This window comes from Hippopotamus amphibius, chromosome 6 (genome assembly GCF_030028045.1).
Source record: "Hippopotamus amphibius kiboko isolate mHipAmp2 chromosome 6, mHipAmp2.hap2, whole genome shotgun sequence".
NCBI classification, from domain to species: Eukaryota; Metazoa; Chordata; class Mammalia; order Artiodactyla; family Hippopotamidae; genus Hippopotamus; species Hippopotamus amphibius.
Genome location: NC_080191.1, coordinates 70,224,352 through 70,238,658, shown reverse-complemented (window position 1 = coordinate 70,238,658; position 14,307 = coordinate 70,224,352). Strand labels below are relative to the sequence as shown.

Here is a 14,307-nt window from a genome sequence, read left to right as displayed (position 1 = left end):
TTGGAAATGGTGTGGCTTAAACATTTCTGCAGTGTTCTGTCTTGGCCTCATCTCAAACTCCATTCCTGATGCCTGGACTATTCTCCTATTTCTTCTCCTCTAAATAACTGCAATCTTCTAAAGCCATCCTTAGATTTTTTTTCTTCCTTTAAGCCTACTTTACAAATTCTAGTCAGTTATTTTTCTAAACTTTGACTTTTTAAATTAACCAAATAACTTAATTATTGAAAATAAAAATGACACATTCAAAATGACAGAAATTAAGAATCACCCATAACTCACCACACAGAGACAATCATTGTTATTAGTATATTTCTATCTCCTCTTTCTTCTATCTATATGTAAACACAAAGAGAATTTTTTTTAATGGCTAATTTTGATATTTTCCTTCACTAACCACAACTACAGTGCCTCAAATGAAATTTAATTGTACTTCATTTGTACTATTTCCTAATCATTTCAATATGCTGTCCTGCAAATTACCAGTATCTGTGAAGACACCTGATTTTCCAGGAAAATGGGGAGCAATTCCACATCCCTTGGCTTGCAATGTTCTTTCTTTCCCACTTCATCTAGTTATCTCCTACTCATTCTTCCAGTCTTAGTTCAAGTGTCACTTCTTTGGGAAGTTAGATTAAATTTATTATAGTATTTTTTTTTTAATTTTATTTATTTATTATTTTTGGGGGGGTACACCAAGTTCAATCATCTGTTTTTATACACATCCCCGTATTCCCTCCCTCCCTTGACTCCCCCCCCACCCTCCCTCGAGTTCCCCCCACCCTCCCCGTCCCAGTCCTCTAAGGCATCTTCCATCCTCGAGTTGAACTCCCTTTGTTATACAACAACTTCCCACTGGCTATCTATTTTACAGTTGGTAGTATATATATGTCTGTGCTACTCTCTCGCTTCATCTCAGCTTCCCCTTCACCCCCCGCCCCCTCCCAATCCTCGAGTTCTCCAGTCCATTCTCTGCATCTGCGTCCTTGTTCTTGTCACTGAGTTCATCAGTACCATTTTTAGATTCCGTATATGTGAGTTAGCATACAGTATTTGTCTTTCTCTTTCTGACTTACTTCACTCTGTATGACAGACTGTAGGTCTATCCACCTCATTACGTATAGCTCCATCTCATCCCTTTTTATAGCTGAGTAATATTCCATTGTATATATATGCCACATCTTCTTTATATCATAGTATTACTTGCAGTTCTTGTAAAAGCTGCAAACTATTCTTATGGGCGGGATTGTCTGGGTCTATAAGTGTTTGGTTCACTATTGGATCCCTATGGCTTACCACAGATGCCTGACACTGGCTATTGTTAAAATGAATGGAATAAGTGGGATGGAACTGGAATAATTCTGCTGCTAAGGAAATAGTTTATTTATAAAAAGTGTATTATTGTGTTTAGGAAGTGTTATTGTGTGCTAGGCACTCTGCTAAGTGTGATATATCTCTATTTATATAATGACATTTTCACAACTGTAAAATGCATTAGTGCTCCTATTTTACAAATGAGGAAACTAAGGCTTAAAAAAAAAGCAAATTAACTTGCCCAGAGACTGATAAAAGATTTGATCTTAGGTTAATGCATTTATTTACATTATTGGCTTTACTTGCCATTGCTAGGTTCTTTGTGCATGAATATAAAAGTTGTCATACATACCTTATTTTCACAATCACTTAATTTTTACATCATGACTAGTTTTTGTTACATGTCAAAGAAGGAAGTAGGGCACTTACAGTAAGGGGCAAAGAGACAGAGCTCTGTACTGGGAGGGGCAGCAGCAGAGCTATTTATTCTCCCTTCCCCTTCACTAACCAGCTGTGTGGCTTTGGGCTTCCGCAAAGCAGGCTCCAGAAAAAGTAAAGCTGAATGGGCCGCTCTTAAGAAGATATCGAGTCTACTCCGTCGTTTTACAGGTGAAAGACACTAAATGGCTTGTATAATTGACCACGTGGCAGAGCTGCATAGCCACCTCAAGACGCCTAGTGTTGTTTGCTCAGATTACAGTACCCCACCCCCACCCCCCGAACAAACATTTACTGGGCGCCTACTGTTTCAGGCATTCCTAGGCAGGATGTTTACTTTTCGCTCTCTCAGTATCATTGGCTACTTGCTGTCCTCCCTAATTTTTTTCACTCGACCATTTTTAAAACGGCCGTTGGATGCGGAATTAAGGGAGAAAAAGCGTAGTACAGGCCTGGCGTCAGGCACTGAGTGGCGTGACCTGGTGAGTGGGTGGCCCGGTTTGGCGGCTGGTCCCCTACAGTGATCTAAGAAGGCAGTGACGCCTTCTGACCCAGGAGTGACGCTCGGAAAATCCGGGTGTGGGAGCGGCTAAGCTGCGTCTCTGCGAGACGAAGCCTTGGGCTTTCTAGTGACCCCGCTGGCAGGGCGATGGGAGGAAACTCTTAGGTGCAAGATGCCTACGTCTTTGCTTTCTGCTGCGTGCTGACCAAGGCATCCGTCCAGGTCCCCAGAACTCAGTCTCTCCACCATGGTTTATCCTGAATTCCAAGTCTCCAGTTGCGGAGAGAGGGAGGTTTCTCCTTGGGCGACGGCTGACTCCGGGAGGGACATTTCCACCACCCCCGTTGCCCTAGAGCCCTCGGCCGCTGCCTTCCTCCGCCCCGGCTAGCATTGGCTGCCCCAAGGCCGGCGGGGTCAAGTTTCTTTAGGGGGCCACGGAAAGGCCACAGCTTAGGTGCTGCCACGCGAGGCCTTTTGGGCAGACACCAGCCAATCCTCTAGAGGCATACACGAGCCCCAGCCAATCAGCGCCCGTCTTATTCCTGAGTCCCGCCCGTGCCAACCCTTTCTCCCTGCCCCCCCTTCCAGGCGCCTGTAGACGCGGCTGTCGCTGCAGCCGCCTCCGGAGCTGACTCGGGCCTGGGGACCGGCCTCCACTGGCGCCCTTCGGTTTCTTTTGCTGCCTTCACTGAGGATGAGCCCCTGCGCGGCCGTGTGCCCACCCCACGGAGACCACCGACGCATTTTCATCTAGCGACTGGTGAGGGAGGAGGGCTCGGCGCGGCCCGACCTTGCGGAGCGGGCAGAGGCGACGGCGTCCCTTGAGTCGGGGGGGAGGCAGGACAGTGTTATCTTTCCGGAGGGTGCGGGTGACCGCGGGCGCCGGTGGCCCGGGTGGGCCGCCGGGAGGGGACTCAGCGGCGCCGAGGCTGCCGGGCTCCGCGCGAGGCGACGCAGGGCTGGCTGAGTGGCCCCGGTGCCGGCGGCCGCCTCCCCGCCGCCTCCCGGAGCTAATGAATCGTCTCTGCTGCGTTGCGGTCCTACCTGCCACGCCCTCCGGCGACGTCGCGCTGCTAGTTTCTGATGGTTGTCTCGTGTCCTTTTCCCTGGAGCCTTGAATTCGAAGCCGTTCCTCGAGGCGCCCATGTCCCTTATCCCCTTCATGGCGTCACAGAAGTTTTAGTTCACTCTGGGAAGGCTAACGGTGAAGTTCAGTGTGAATCGACTATTATGTGAAAAGGGACCCGTTCTTTCTTGGGGGGATGGGGGAGACAAGACAGAGGCCTTTTTGTTCGTGTATCATGTTGCCGATTTCTAAAAAGTTATGGTTCAGCAGCGAGATAAGTAACCCAGGATATCTGTGACTCCTGGTTTACAACGTAGGTAATAAAACTTAAAGGGTGTTAGCCAGATAAGATGTTCAGGAAGCAGAGATTGATGTAGCACCTTTTTTTTTTCCTCTCATGCCTAGAAGTAGGGCGTTTGAAAATCGAAATATGAGTGGTAGTGTGTCCATGTCCGTGATGTGCAAATTCACAGCCTTACATAGCTCCTTGATCTTTTCACTGCCCTTTCTATTTTGAATTCCTTGATTTTTGTAGGTTTTAGAGAGTGATATAGGGCAGAAGGAGCTGTTTTCTAAAAAGAATTGTAGTATAGATATTTGAAGAGAGTACAGATATTTAGTCAAAGCAGTTTACTTCAAGGAATTTAAAAAATGGTTCTCCCATTTAAAAAAATTTTTTTTAAAAAACTTGTGTTGAGGGCTTTCAGTTTGCTAAATTCTGCATTATGCTTCGGACCCATAAAGTTCAATAGACCATGTTACATAAGGAGCTCAGCGTTACTTGGTTAATTATTATAAATTATGTCAAAATTAGTTTATCCTTTTTTTTTTTTTTAATCTTTTGGCCATGCCACGTGGCATGCAGGATCTTAGTTCCTTGACCAGGGATTGAACCTGCACCTGCTGCAGTAGACCCGCAAGTCTTAACCACTTGGACTGTCAGGGAAGTCCTATTATCATTAATAGGGCAGTAATTCTTTGCCAGCTCCAGAAATGTGCTTGCCCCCTGAAATTTGGGGAATTGTTCAATTGTGAAACTGGGTTTTACACTAATAAAATATTGAAGTTTCTATCTCTTGTACTCAGAGAATAATTGAGAAACCATTAGAATAAAATACAATATTGATAAAGCTAAATTATTAATTTCCTAAAGTAGAAAGTCTTTTTTAAAAAATATATTTCTTTTTTATTTGTTTGTTTATTTTTAATTTCGTTTTTGGCTAAACTTCATGTGTTACATAATCACCAAGTCTAAGGGGCATCCTCTTCCTGAGGTCACAAGGATATTAACACATGAAATATAGATATTGGTTCATTTTGGTCTTGGATATGTCAGAGAATAGCATGATCAGATTTGTGTTTTAGGAAGATAACTAAACTTTTTTTTTTGGAGACTTTTTTTTTTTTAATTCTTTAAGAACTTTTGTTGAGATACAGTTAACATGTAATAAACTGCATATATTTATTTATTTATTTATTTATTTATTTTTTTGGCACACGGGCTTAGTTGCTCCGTGGCATGTGGGATCTTCCTGGAGCAGGGATCGAACCCATGTCCTCTGCATTGGCAGGCGGATTCTTAACCACTGCGCCACCTAAGAAGCCCTAAACTGCATATATTTAGAGTGTACAATTTGGTATCCCAATCTCCCAATTCATTCCCCCCCTAACCCTCCCCGCTTTCCCCACTTGGTGTCCATATGTTTGTTCTCTACATCTGTGTCTCTATTTCTGCCTTGCAAACCGGTTGATTTGTACCATTTTTCTATAGTCCACATATATGTGTTAATATACGATATTTGTTTTTCTCTTTCTGACTCACTTCACTCTGTATGACAGTCTCTAGGTCCATCCATGTCTCCACAAATGTCCCAGTTTCATTGCTTTTTACAGCTGAGTAATATTCCATTGTATGTATGTGCCACATCTTCTTTATCCATTCATCTGTTGATGGACATTTAGGTTGCTTCCATGTCCTGGCTATTGTAAATAGTGCTGCAGTGCACATTGGAGTGCATGTGTCTTTTTGAATTATGGTGTTCTCTGGGTATATGCCCAGTAGTGGGATTGCTGGGTCATATGGTAGTTCTATTTTTAGTTTTGCAAGGAACCTCCATACTGTTTTCCATAGTGGCTGTATCAATTTACATCGTCACCAGCAGTGCAAGAGAGTTCCTTTTTCTCCACACCCTCTCCAGCATTTACTGTTTGTAGATTTTCTGATGATGTCCATTCTCACCGGTGTGAGGTGATTTGCATTTCTCTAATAATTAGTGATGTTGAGCAGCTTTTCATGTGCTTCTTAGCCATCCATATGTCTTCTTTGGATCAATGCCTATTTAGGTCTTCTGCCCATTTTTTGGCTGGGTTGTTTTTTTGATATTGAGCTGGATAAACTGTTTATATATTTTGGAGATTAATCCTTTGTTGATTCGTTTGCAAATATTTTCTCCCATTCTGAGGGTTGTCTTTTCATCTTGCTTATAGTTTCCTTTGCTGTGCAGAAGCTTTGAAGTTTCATTAGGTCCCACTTATTTATTTTTGTTTTTATTTCCATTACTCTAGGAGGTGGATCAAAAAAGATGTTGCTGTTATTTGTTGAAGAGTGTTCTTAGGAAGATAACTAAACTCTTAATCAAGGTTAAATAGGATTGTGAGCCATTGTTGAGGGTTCAACCTCTACTGGCTGGCACCTTTGTGGTGGACTGAGTCATTAAGGTTAATAATTGCCTGTAGCTAGCTACACTCCTCCCACTCAATTTCTAATCAACACTTCATATTCATCACATAGAATACAGAAATTTTCACCTTTAATTTCTAATTGTTCCTTTTGTTTTAAGTTTATTTTATTTTTCTGATTTCCAAAGTATTTATACCCTTTACTCTTCTTGGCTGCCATATCTGTAATCAAGCCAGAAACCTAGGAGTTATGACCACATCTTGTCAACTCAAGGTTTCTGAATTGCTCGTGTCTCTAAAGAAAAGCACATAAGGCTGTGTATAATCTAGTTCATCCCTATGTATATGTTAGGCCTTTTGCATTTTTGTCTTCTGAATTACTCAGAATTTTCAGAATGGACTAACGTGATTTTAGTGCTTTTATATTTACTGTTACTTGTGCCTCAAATGACCACCAGCCCTGAATTTATCAGGCGGACATACTCATCTCCTTTGGGAAATCTTCCCTTTATCCCTCTTGTCGACTCCCCATTCCTGTTATATCTTTATTGTAGGTTTTAATCATGAATATTTTTAGTACTTGCTTAAATAAAAATCATTTTCCTCTACCAAACTGTGACCCATTGATGGTAGAGAGTATGTAGTAGACAGTAAATCTTGTTCAGTCAATACAATTGTTAAATGAGCTGTATTTTCCTTAAGTATTATCCATGAGTCTGTACTAGACTATCTAGAATAGAATATTTAGAATATTTGTCCTATGTATTTTTGTTTTCGCAGTACCTCGTGACCTGTGGATGCACTAAAGAGGCAGCATAGTGTTATAGAAATAGCTTGGACTTTACTGGGAATAGATCTGTGTTTGAATTCTAACTCCTCTTTTACTGATAGTGTGATTTGGGTGGCTTGACCTCTCTGATGTAAAATACCACATCATGTAAAATATCACATGCTTAATAAGTATTTGCTTTGCTTTCTTTACCTTCAGGAAGCATTTGTTGAAAGCATAAATAAGACTAACACTAGGCATTGGGTCAGGAATTTAGGAGAGATGTGAGGGCTGGAGACAGATTTGAGGATTATGAGCACATAGGTTAATGTTAACATTATCCAGGGAGAGTGTGAATTAGAGATGAAAAGAAGACTGAAGGTGGAACACCGAGAGAAACCCAACATTTGAAGGTCAGGGGAAGGGAAAATGCCTTTGGAAGAAGTGGTAGGAGAGAGATCCCATGTGTAAAGGCTTCAGTGGTTCCCTGTGCTTTCAGTACTCCTTTCTAGATTCCTTAGGAGAATATCGTGGTCATAACCCAAAAGCAGGGAAGTCAGGTAATGTTACCAAGAGTACTTGGCAATTTGGAGGTGACCTTAGTATGTATGGTTTCATTGGAGAAGAATGCATGGAAACAGGTAGCAGAGACATTGAAGCCCAAACATGAACTTTGGGATAAAAATTTATTTTTTTGTTACTGAAGAAATGATAGTAATAAAAGCTACTATTTGTTGAATGTATGTTTGGTGGCAGGTACTGTGCTAAGCAGCTTCATTTATCATTACAATAACCTTGTGAGGTCGGTGGCATTGTCTGCATTTTCAGAGGAAGAAGTGAAGGCTTGAAGAGATTATGTAATGTGTAGAGTTACGTAATTGGTAACAGCTGGCATTGCTATATTTGATTCCAAATATGTAGGATTCTAAAAAATGCTAGCTCTTAGTCACTTCCTTATTTATGTTCATAGTACTCTGTATGTGCCTCTCTCATTATATATTATAGTATCATATCACTTTTATTTATATTTAATATTCTTTTTTTCCCCTTTTAAGCATTTAAATTATGTATAGTAACAAATTAGGGAATTCTTTTCTCTTGTACCTTAGTTATTTCATGTAGGGTTTGAGTGATTCACATAAGTATTGGGTTGGACAAAAAGTTCATTCAGGTTTTGCCATAACATCTTGCAGAAAAACCCAAATGAACTTTTAGATCAACCCAGTAGTTCCTTTCAGGTATTAGGAAGACACTGAAAACACAAAGATGGCAATATTTTAGAGCCTCAAAGGGATGAAATTAACTACACATGACTATTTTGCCACATATCATGTTTTCCAGTTTAACATTTTAAACTACTTGAGGCTTTGCTGCTTTTTTCTTCATGTCAACTAACTACCAAACACTGTTTTCTTGTTTACTTATAGTCTAGCAGGAACAGAACTGGAGCTAGAAAGGACTAGGAGTCATCTGGTTCTGTGCTATCATTTCCACATAGGGAAATCAGAATAGTTAAGAGCTAGTTCGGTTTAGGATTTCTGGCTTAGTATGGTTTGAAATAGGAGTGGAAAATATGGATTTGGAATGTTTATGTCTGGTGCACAGAAATTTTTCCTATACATACATGTAAACTCACTTATGTCGCTCTAAATAGTCTTATAACTGTTTTTCCTCTGTCATTCACATAAATACAGTAGTCTCTTGGTATCACCAAGGCATTGGTTCTAGGACCCCAATGGATACCAAAATCTATAGATGCTGAAGTCCCTTGTATAAAATGACATAGTATTTGCATATAACCTACATATATTCTCCAGTATACTTTAAATCGTCTCTAGATTACTTAGAATATCTAAATACAGTGTCAGTGCTATGTAAATATGGTCGAACCTTAAACAACAAGGGTTTGAAGAGCATGGGTACACTTATACTCGGATTTTTGTCAATAAATGTGTACTGCAGTACTACAAGATCTGCCTTTGGTTGAAATTGCAGGTGCGAAACTGTGAATACGAGGAACCTAGTATAGGGAAAGCCAGCTATAAAAGGGTCATTGTGGTGTTCAAGGGTCAACTACAGTTGAAAACGCTATGTGAATAGTTGGCCAGCATGCGGCAAAGTCAGGCTTTTCTTTTTGGAACTTTTTGGAATTTTTAAATATTTTCAATTCAAGCTTGGTTCAGTTCGGGGATGTGGAACCTGCAGGTACAGAGGGCCAACTGTATTTTTAAAATAAAATGAAAAAAGTATTTTAGGGAACTTCATTTGATACCTTGGAGAAGAGAATTTTTGTAGAATTTCTACTATAAAAGCTTTAAAATCTAGGCATTTTAGAGGATTGACTACTCATTTAAAATCTAGAGCACAGAAATACTGAAAGAACATAATTTGGAGATGATAAATAAAAAGATGATGGAGAAATGCTTAGTGTACAATGGTCCACTCTAGATATAAAATTTCTAATATATTGGTGGTTAGTTTTCTAACAGGAAGTGAAGAAACTGAGGATTAGTAGCTTATCAAGTAATTGACATATGACTTTTCATTTCTCCAGATCTGAATGGGCAAAGCAGACACGTTAGCATATTGGAAAAAAGCTAGAGGCTCATGTATGATGGCTGAGTTTTCTAGACTTTCTCGTGGCTTCTGTAATCAATATATTACCATTTATTTGTATTTTTAAGATGTTTATTTTAAAATAGGTATACATGCACATGGTACAGCATTCAAAAGGGCTTCATAGTAGTAAAAAGTAAGTCAGCTTTCTATTTCTGTCTCCAACCATTGGTGCTCTTCCCTAGAGCAACCACTATTAACCATTTTCTTGTGTATTCTTCTAAACATCTTTCATGCGTATTCAGGCATAAACATACACTTACATGTACATTTTCTCAGGAGTGGCATAATGGATGAATCTAGATTTAAGAGACATTTTACAATATATCTTGCAGATTGTTTCACATTAGAAAACGTATAGCTGCTTTATTCTTTGTGATACATGAATAATCTTCTGTACCCTAACTATCTTTTAACTACTTAGGTTTTTCTGTGCAGTGATGCAGTGAACGTTCTTGTACTTATGCCATTTCACACATGGACGTATTTTTACAGGATAAATTCTTGGGAGTAGAATTGCTTGAGTCAAAAGGAATGTGCATTTTACATTTTGGTAAATACTACTAGATTGCTCTCTAAAGATTGTACTAATTTATACTCACCAACAATGGAGTAGAGTTTCTATTGCTCCACAGCCTTGTCAATACATAGTAATATCAACGTTTTTGATCTTTGTCATTCTGCTAGATAAAAATGGTGTCTTATTATAGTTTTAATTTACATTTCTTTTGAATGAGGTGAACCTCTTAATTTTTAAACATCCATTTAAATTCACACCAACCCCCCCCTTTTTTTTGAGAAATGTGGTCGTATTCTTTGACTTTTATTCTCTTGGTCTCTTAATGATTTGTAGAGATGATATATTAAGGAAAAATTTTCTCCTTTTTTGTCTTTAAAATTGTTTAATGTATGTTTTAAATACATGTAGTATTTAAATACATGTAGTTAAGCATACATCTTGGTAAAAGATTCCTGCTAATCACAAAGAACAGATATCTCAAGTTAATGATTTTAGTGTTTTTCTGTGTATAGAAAGGTGCAAGAATCTGATCGTCTTACCTATGTAGGAGCCTGTAGATCCAAAGCGAAGAATGCTGCATCCTGTTTTTCCCATCCTGAATTTCCCTCAGGACGCACTGTCAGTGGGCGACTGCAGTGGGTTGCGACTTAACCTTTTGTGTTACTGGGTGATGAGCCACACTCTTCTTGAATGGTTAAAGCACATGTACAGTGTATGTTTGACAGGGTGTAAGACTGTTTTAGCGTAAAATTCAAGCCAAATCATGTATAAGCCAAAATGACTTCCCTATATCTCAGCATGTGAAAATTTCTCCTATCAGTGAAAAGTTGTTTCTTTTTTTTAACCTGGTTAAATTTATTGATATTAGCAACAATAACAGAGCAGATAATGCAAAACTGTGGCCATCTGGAAAACAATATCAAGGTGGCTTTGAAGTGCATTTCTTTAAAAGTTACATTTGAAATGGACAGGTGACTACAATTCCAGGGCTTGAAAGCACTTCAAACACAGGAATAGCACAAAGTAATCTCCCTTCTCTCCTTTCCTCCCTTCCTCCACTCCTCTCTCTCTCCCTCCCCTTGTCCCCCTCCCCCTCTCCTTTCAAATGACAAACTTAAAACAATTTAGTAATGACTTTGGTGTCCTTTATTCAAGGGAAGACAACCCATGGATTTGCGGGGGGGCGGGTTGTCAGTGCTCACTAGCAGTGAAGCAATCTTCCAAGGGATTTTGGGCAGGAGAGAATTTTACAGAACGTTAAAAGAGGCAACTCTGAAGTAGGATGTGCTTGGCTAGGAGTTTGGGGATCTCCTAATAAGGCGTACAGGTCCTATCTGGAGTGAAGTGAACTCACTAAAGCTGAGTTGGAGGATTGATTGGTGTTAGGTTTCCTTGATAGATGTATCCTGTAGGTGCATACTGACTTAGGTTTGGATTTGTGGGGCCACTGGGGCGGCCTGCATTGGGGGGTCCTGATTAAATGAGTTAACTTTATCACTACACATATACATATCTACTCATAATGTCTGGATTCTGAAATAAAGTTTGAGTGAAGTCAGATAACTTAGACATACCACGGATGTGAGAGACCTTTGACCCTTTCAGTCATCAGTATGGTAACATTTGTAGAATCTGGACAGACTGGAGGGTTGCTGCCAGGTGGATCCACTTCCTTTTCCTCCTCAACTTTCTTGTGGGGGGTGGATGGAGCCACCTTTCAATGAGGCTTGTGGCTGAGCAGAACTAACCTCCCTCATCAAAACTGAGAGAGGAGGCCCAGGTTTTGTCGGTGAAGCTCTAACTTTGCCACAGATTCCATAGGGAGAAAATATCACAGGGAAGGAGGAACAACTAAAGTCAGATCCTATCAGTGCAAAGCTGATGGACTCATTTATTTGCTTGTTTGTTTTTGAAATAGGAATGAGGGCCACTTAAATATGGAAGTAATTGTATTGTAAAATACTTGAGAAGAGTCTGAGATAGATTTTGTAATTTTTACCTTGTCTTTTTCTCTTATAGGTCACCCTTGCAATTATGGATATTTAAAAGGATCAGACAGTGTGGAGGGGGAGTTCCCCTCCTCACTCCCCCTTGGTGCTTGATTCCAGGAATAATTTATAAACTGTGGAAAGTTTTGTTTTTGTTTTTTTTTTTAAATAAAGAACTTGTATTTGATATAAACCTTATAGAGCTATTTATAATTTTTGGATTTAAGTGCCAAAATAAATTGTACAAATCTCTATATAGTTTTATACTGTTACCATAAGGATTTAAATTATAATCCTAAACAGGCCATTTATTCTCCATAAATCTTTCTGAATAGCACCTTTGTGTCCTGGCTTTTTCATTTCTGTAAATTATCTGACTATTCTGAAGAAGTAAGCTGTATAAAAACAATTAGGATGAATTCTTCCACCCCTGACTGTACATTGAAGTGTCGATCCCTGAAGCACGCTTTGGATATCCTTTGTGTGGTAACAAAGGGGAGTGAAAACCAGATTAAGGCCTTTCTCTCCAGTCACTGTTACAATGCTGCAACTATCAAGGATGCCTTTGGCAGAAATGCCCTCCACCTTGTTTCCTCCTGTGGAAAGAAAGGAGTGTTAGATTGGCTTATTGAGAAAGGAGTGGATCCATTGGTGAAAGACAAGGAGTCAGGATGGACAGCTTTGCACAGAAGCATTTTTTATGGACATATTGATTGTGTTTGGTCTCTAATGAAGGTAAGTGTCATTTGTTTATTTAAAACTGTTTGGTCTGGCATGTGTTTTTCTTAATCTTTTTCATATACTCCACTTTCCAAAAGAGATTTGAGTTCTTATCAATCATTTGATATCTTTTATTGTTGTCACTCTTCTTTAGAATTTAAGCCTCATGTATCCTTTTAATTTAAACCTTTTATGATGTAAAATTTTAAACATATACCAGAGTTTGCAATGTATTATGAACTGTTGATCAATTTTATATCATGTATGTCTCCACTGACTTTCTCCACCTCATATTATTTTGAAGTAAATCCCAGACATTTGTCATTTACTCAGTACTATATATCTTTTAGTATTTTTAAGAAATACAGTTTCCTTTTGTATAACTATATTATCTACTTTAAAAGGGCACTAGTTATTGAATTCACTTAGGGACTATGTTTTGAGTAGTGTATTTATTTCTTGTTTGGCTAGGATAAAGTTTTTATAGTTCTTTAAAAAAATAATTATAATCAGTTTATTTTAAATTTCCCGTCAAGTAGATTAAATCTAGTTTTATTGTACTGTTTAGCCAAATAATATGAAGTGTTTTGAGATACACCCCGATGTCATTTCACTAATGAATGCAAATTAAAAACTGATAGAAGTCATGAGTTTTAGATTGAACAATTCACTTTTGTATAGGCATTTAGTCATATTTGTGGGGGACCAGAGAAGAACAAAGCAGTTCCTCAAGGAACTTGTCACATTAGGGAGCTTATCTTTAGTGTCTTTATCTTTGGTATCTATTTTGATTTCAGAAAAATTGTTTACATAGTGGTCTTTAGGTAGTAATGTTTACTGATCAAAATAACTTTCAATATGTGTTAATAGCAGAATACCCTTTTTTTGGAGCTTAGCTATCTAGGTCTACTACTTACTGAGTCATCTTGGATGAGTTACTAAATCTTGAACCTCAGTTTCATCTATAAAAACATGATAATAATAGTACTTTCCTCATTTTTTTTCCACAGGGAGTTTCAGTGAAGAAAAACTTAAGTTTATTAATAGTACTTTTAATTCGTCTTGTATCTAAAACCTTTGGGTATCAGTTTAATTCCCTTATTGTAATCTCTTTTATAGGAAAAGCTAGGTTAGTAAGAGTTAAAGCATCTATGAGATCTACTTCTACCCTTTCCCACCAATTTCTGCTGGAAAATTGGGTGACTGTCAATCCTTTCAAGCTTGAGAGTGTCCTTGGATTTTCTGCTGTGGTAGGGGTTGCCATTCGGGTGTCAGGATTTGGGGCTTCGGTTTGAAATAGGTTCTGATCTGAATATTGGACCTTCCCTCGTTTTGGGTTTCATTTCCCTTTAGAAATCCTCAGTCATTCTCACCACCTTGGCTAGGAGAAGTCAGGACATTGTGCCCTGGGCCACCTTGTCCTTGGCTTGACTGTCTTATTATCAGAGTCCTTCTGATCAGTGATGGACATCTAACATGGATGCTTTCTACTGATAAAATATTCCCACACAAACCTCTTTCATCCATTTAGTATTCGCACGTTGCTGTAAGCCATCTGCATTTGTTTAGTACAGGCTTCTTTCCTTTTCTCTTTTAACAATCCTTTAATTGGAAGGGCTGCAATGGTAGGGGTGTTCATGTCAGTTTCACTTTTTGATGACAGCTCTAGCATTTAAGGGTGTTATGGATTGGCAG

The 14,307-nt window shown here is 39.1% G+C and overlaps 1 protein-coding gene across 7 annotated transcripts in view; it reads left to right on the top strand.

Moving 5' to 3' along the window:
- Nucleotides 1-2,183: 2,183 nt before the first annotated feature.
- IBTK (inhibitor of Bruton tyrosine kinase) overlaps nt 2,184-14,307 on the top strand; it is a 99,016-nt gene continuing 86,892 nt past the window's right edge. For 2 of the 7 annotated variants that reach the window (XM_057738053.1, XM_057738052.1), the window contains exons 1-3: nt 2,185-2,234; nt 2,843-3,014; nt 11,924-12,627. In XM_057738053.1, coding sequence (XP_057594036.1) covers nt 12,307-12,627 — 321 coding nt within the window. In that variant the 5' untranslated portion in view covers nt 2,185-2,234; nt 2,843-3,014; nt 11,924-12,306. Of the gene's footprint in view, nt 2,235-2,383; nt 2,477-2,825; nt 3,015-11,923; nt 12,628-14,307 lie in introns of those variants that run through there. The other 5 variants (XM_057738051.1, XM_057738048.1, XM_057738054.1 and 2 more) reach the window with 4 other exon arrangements.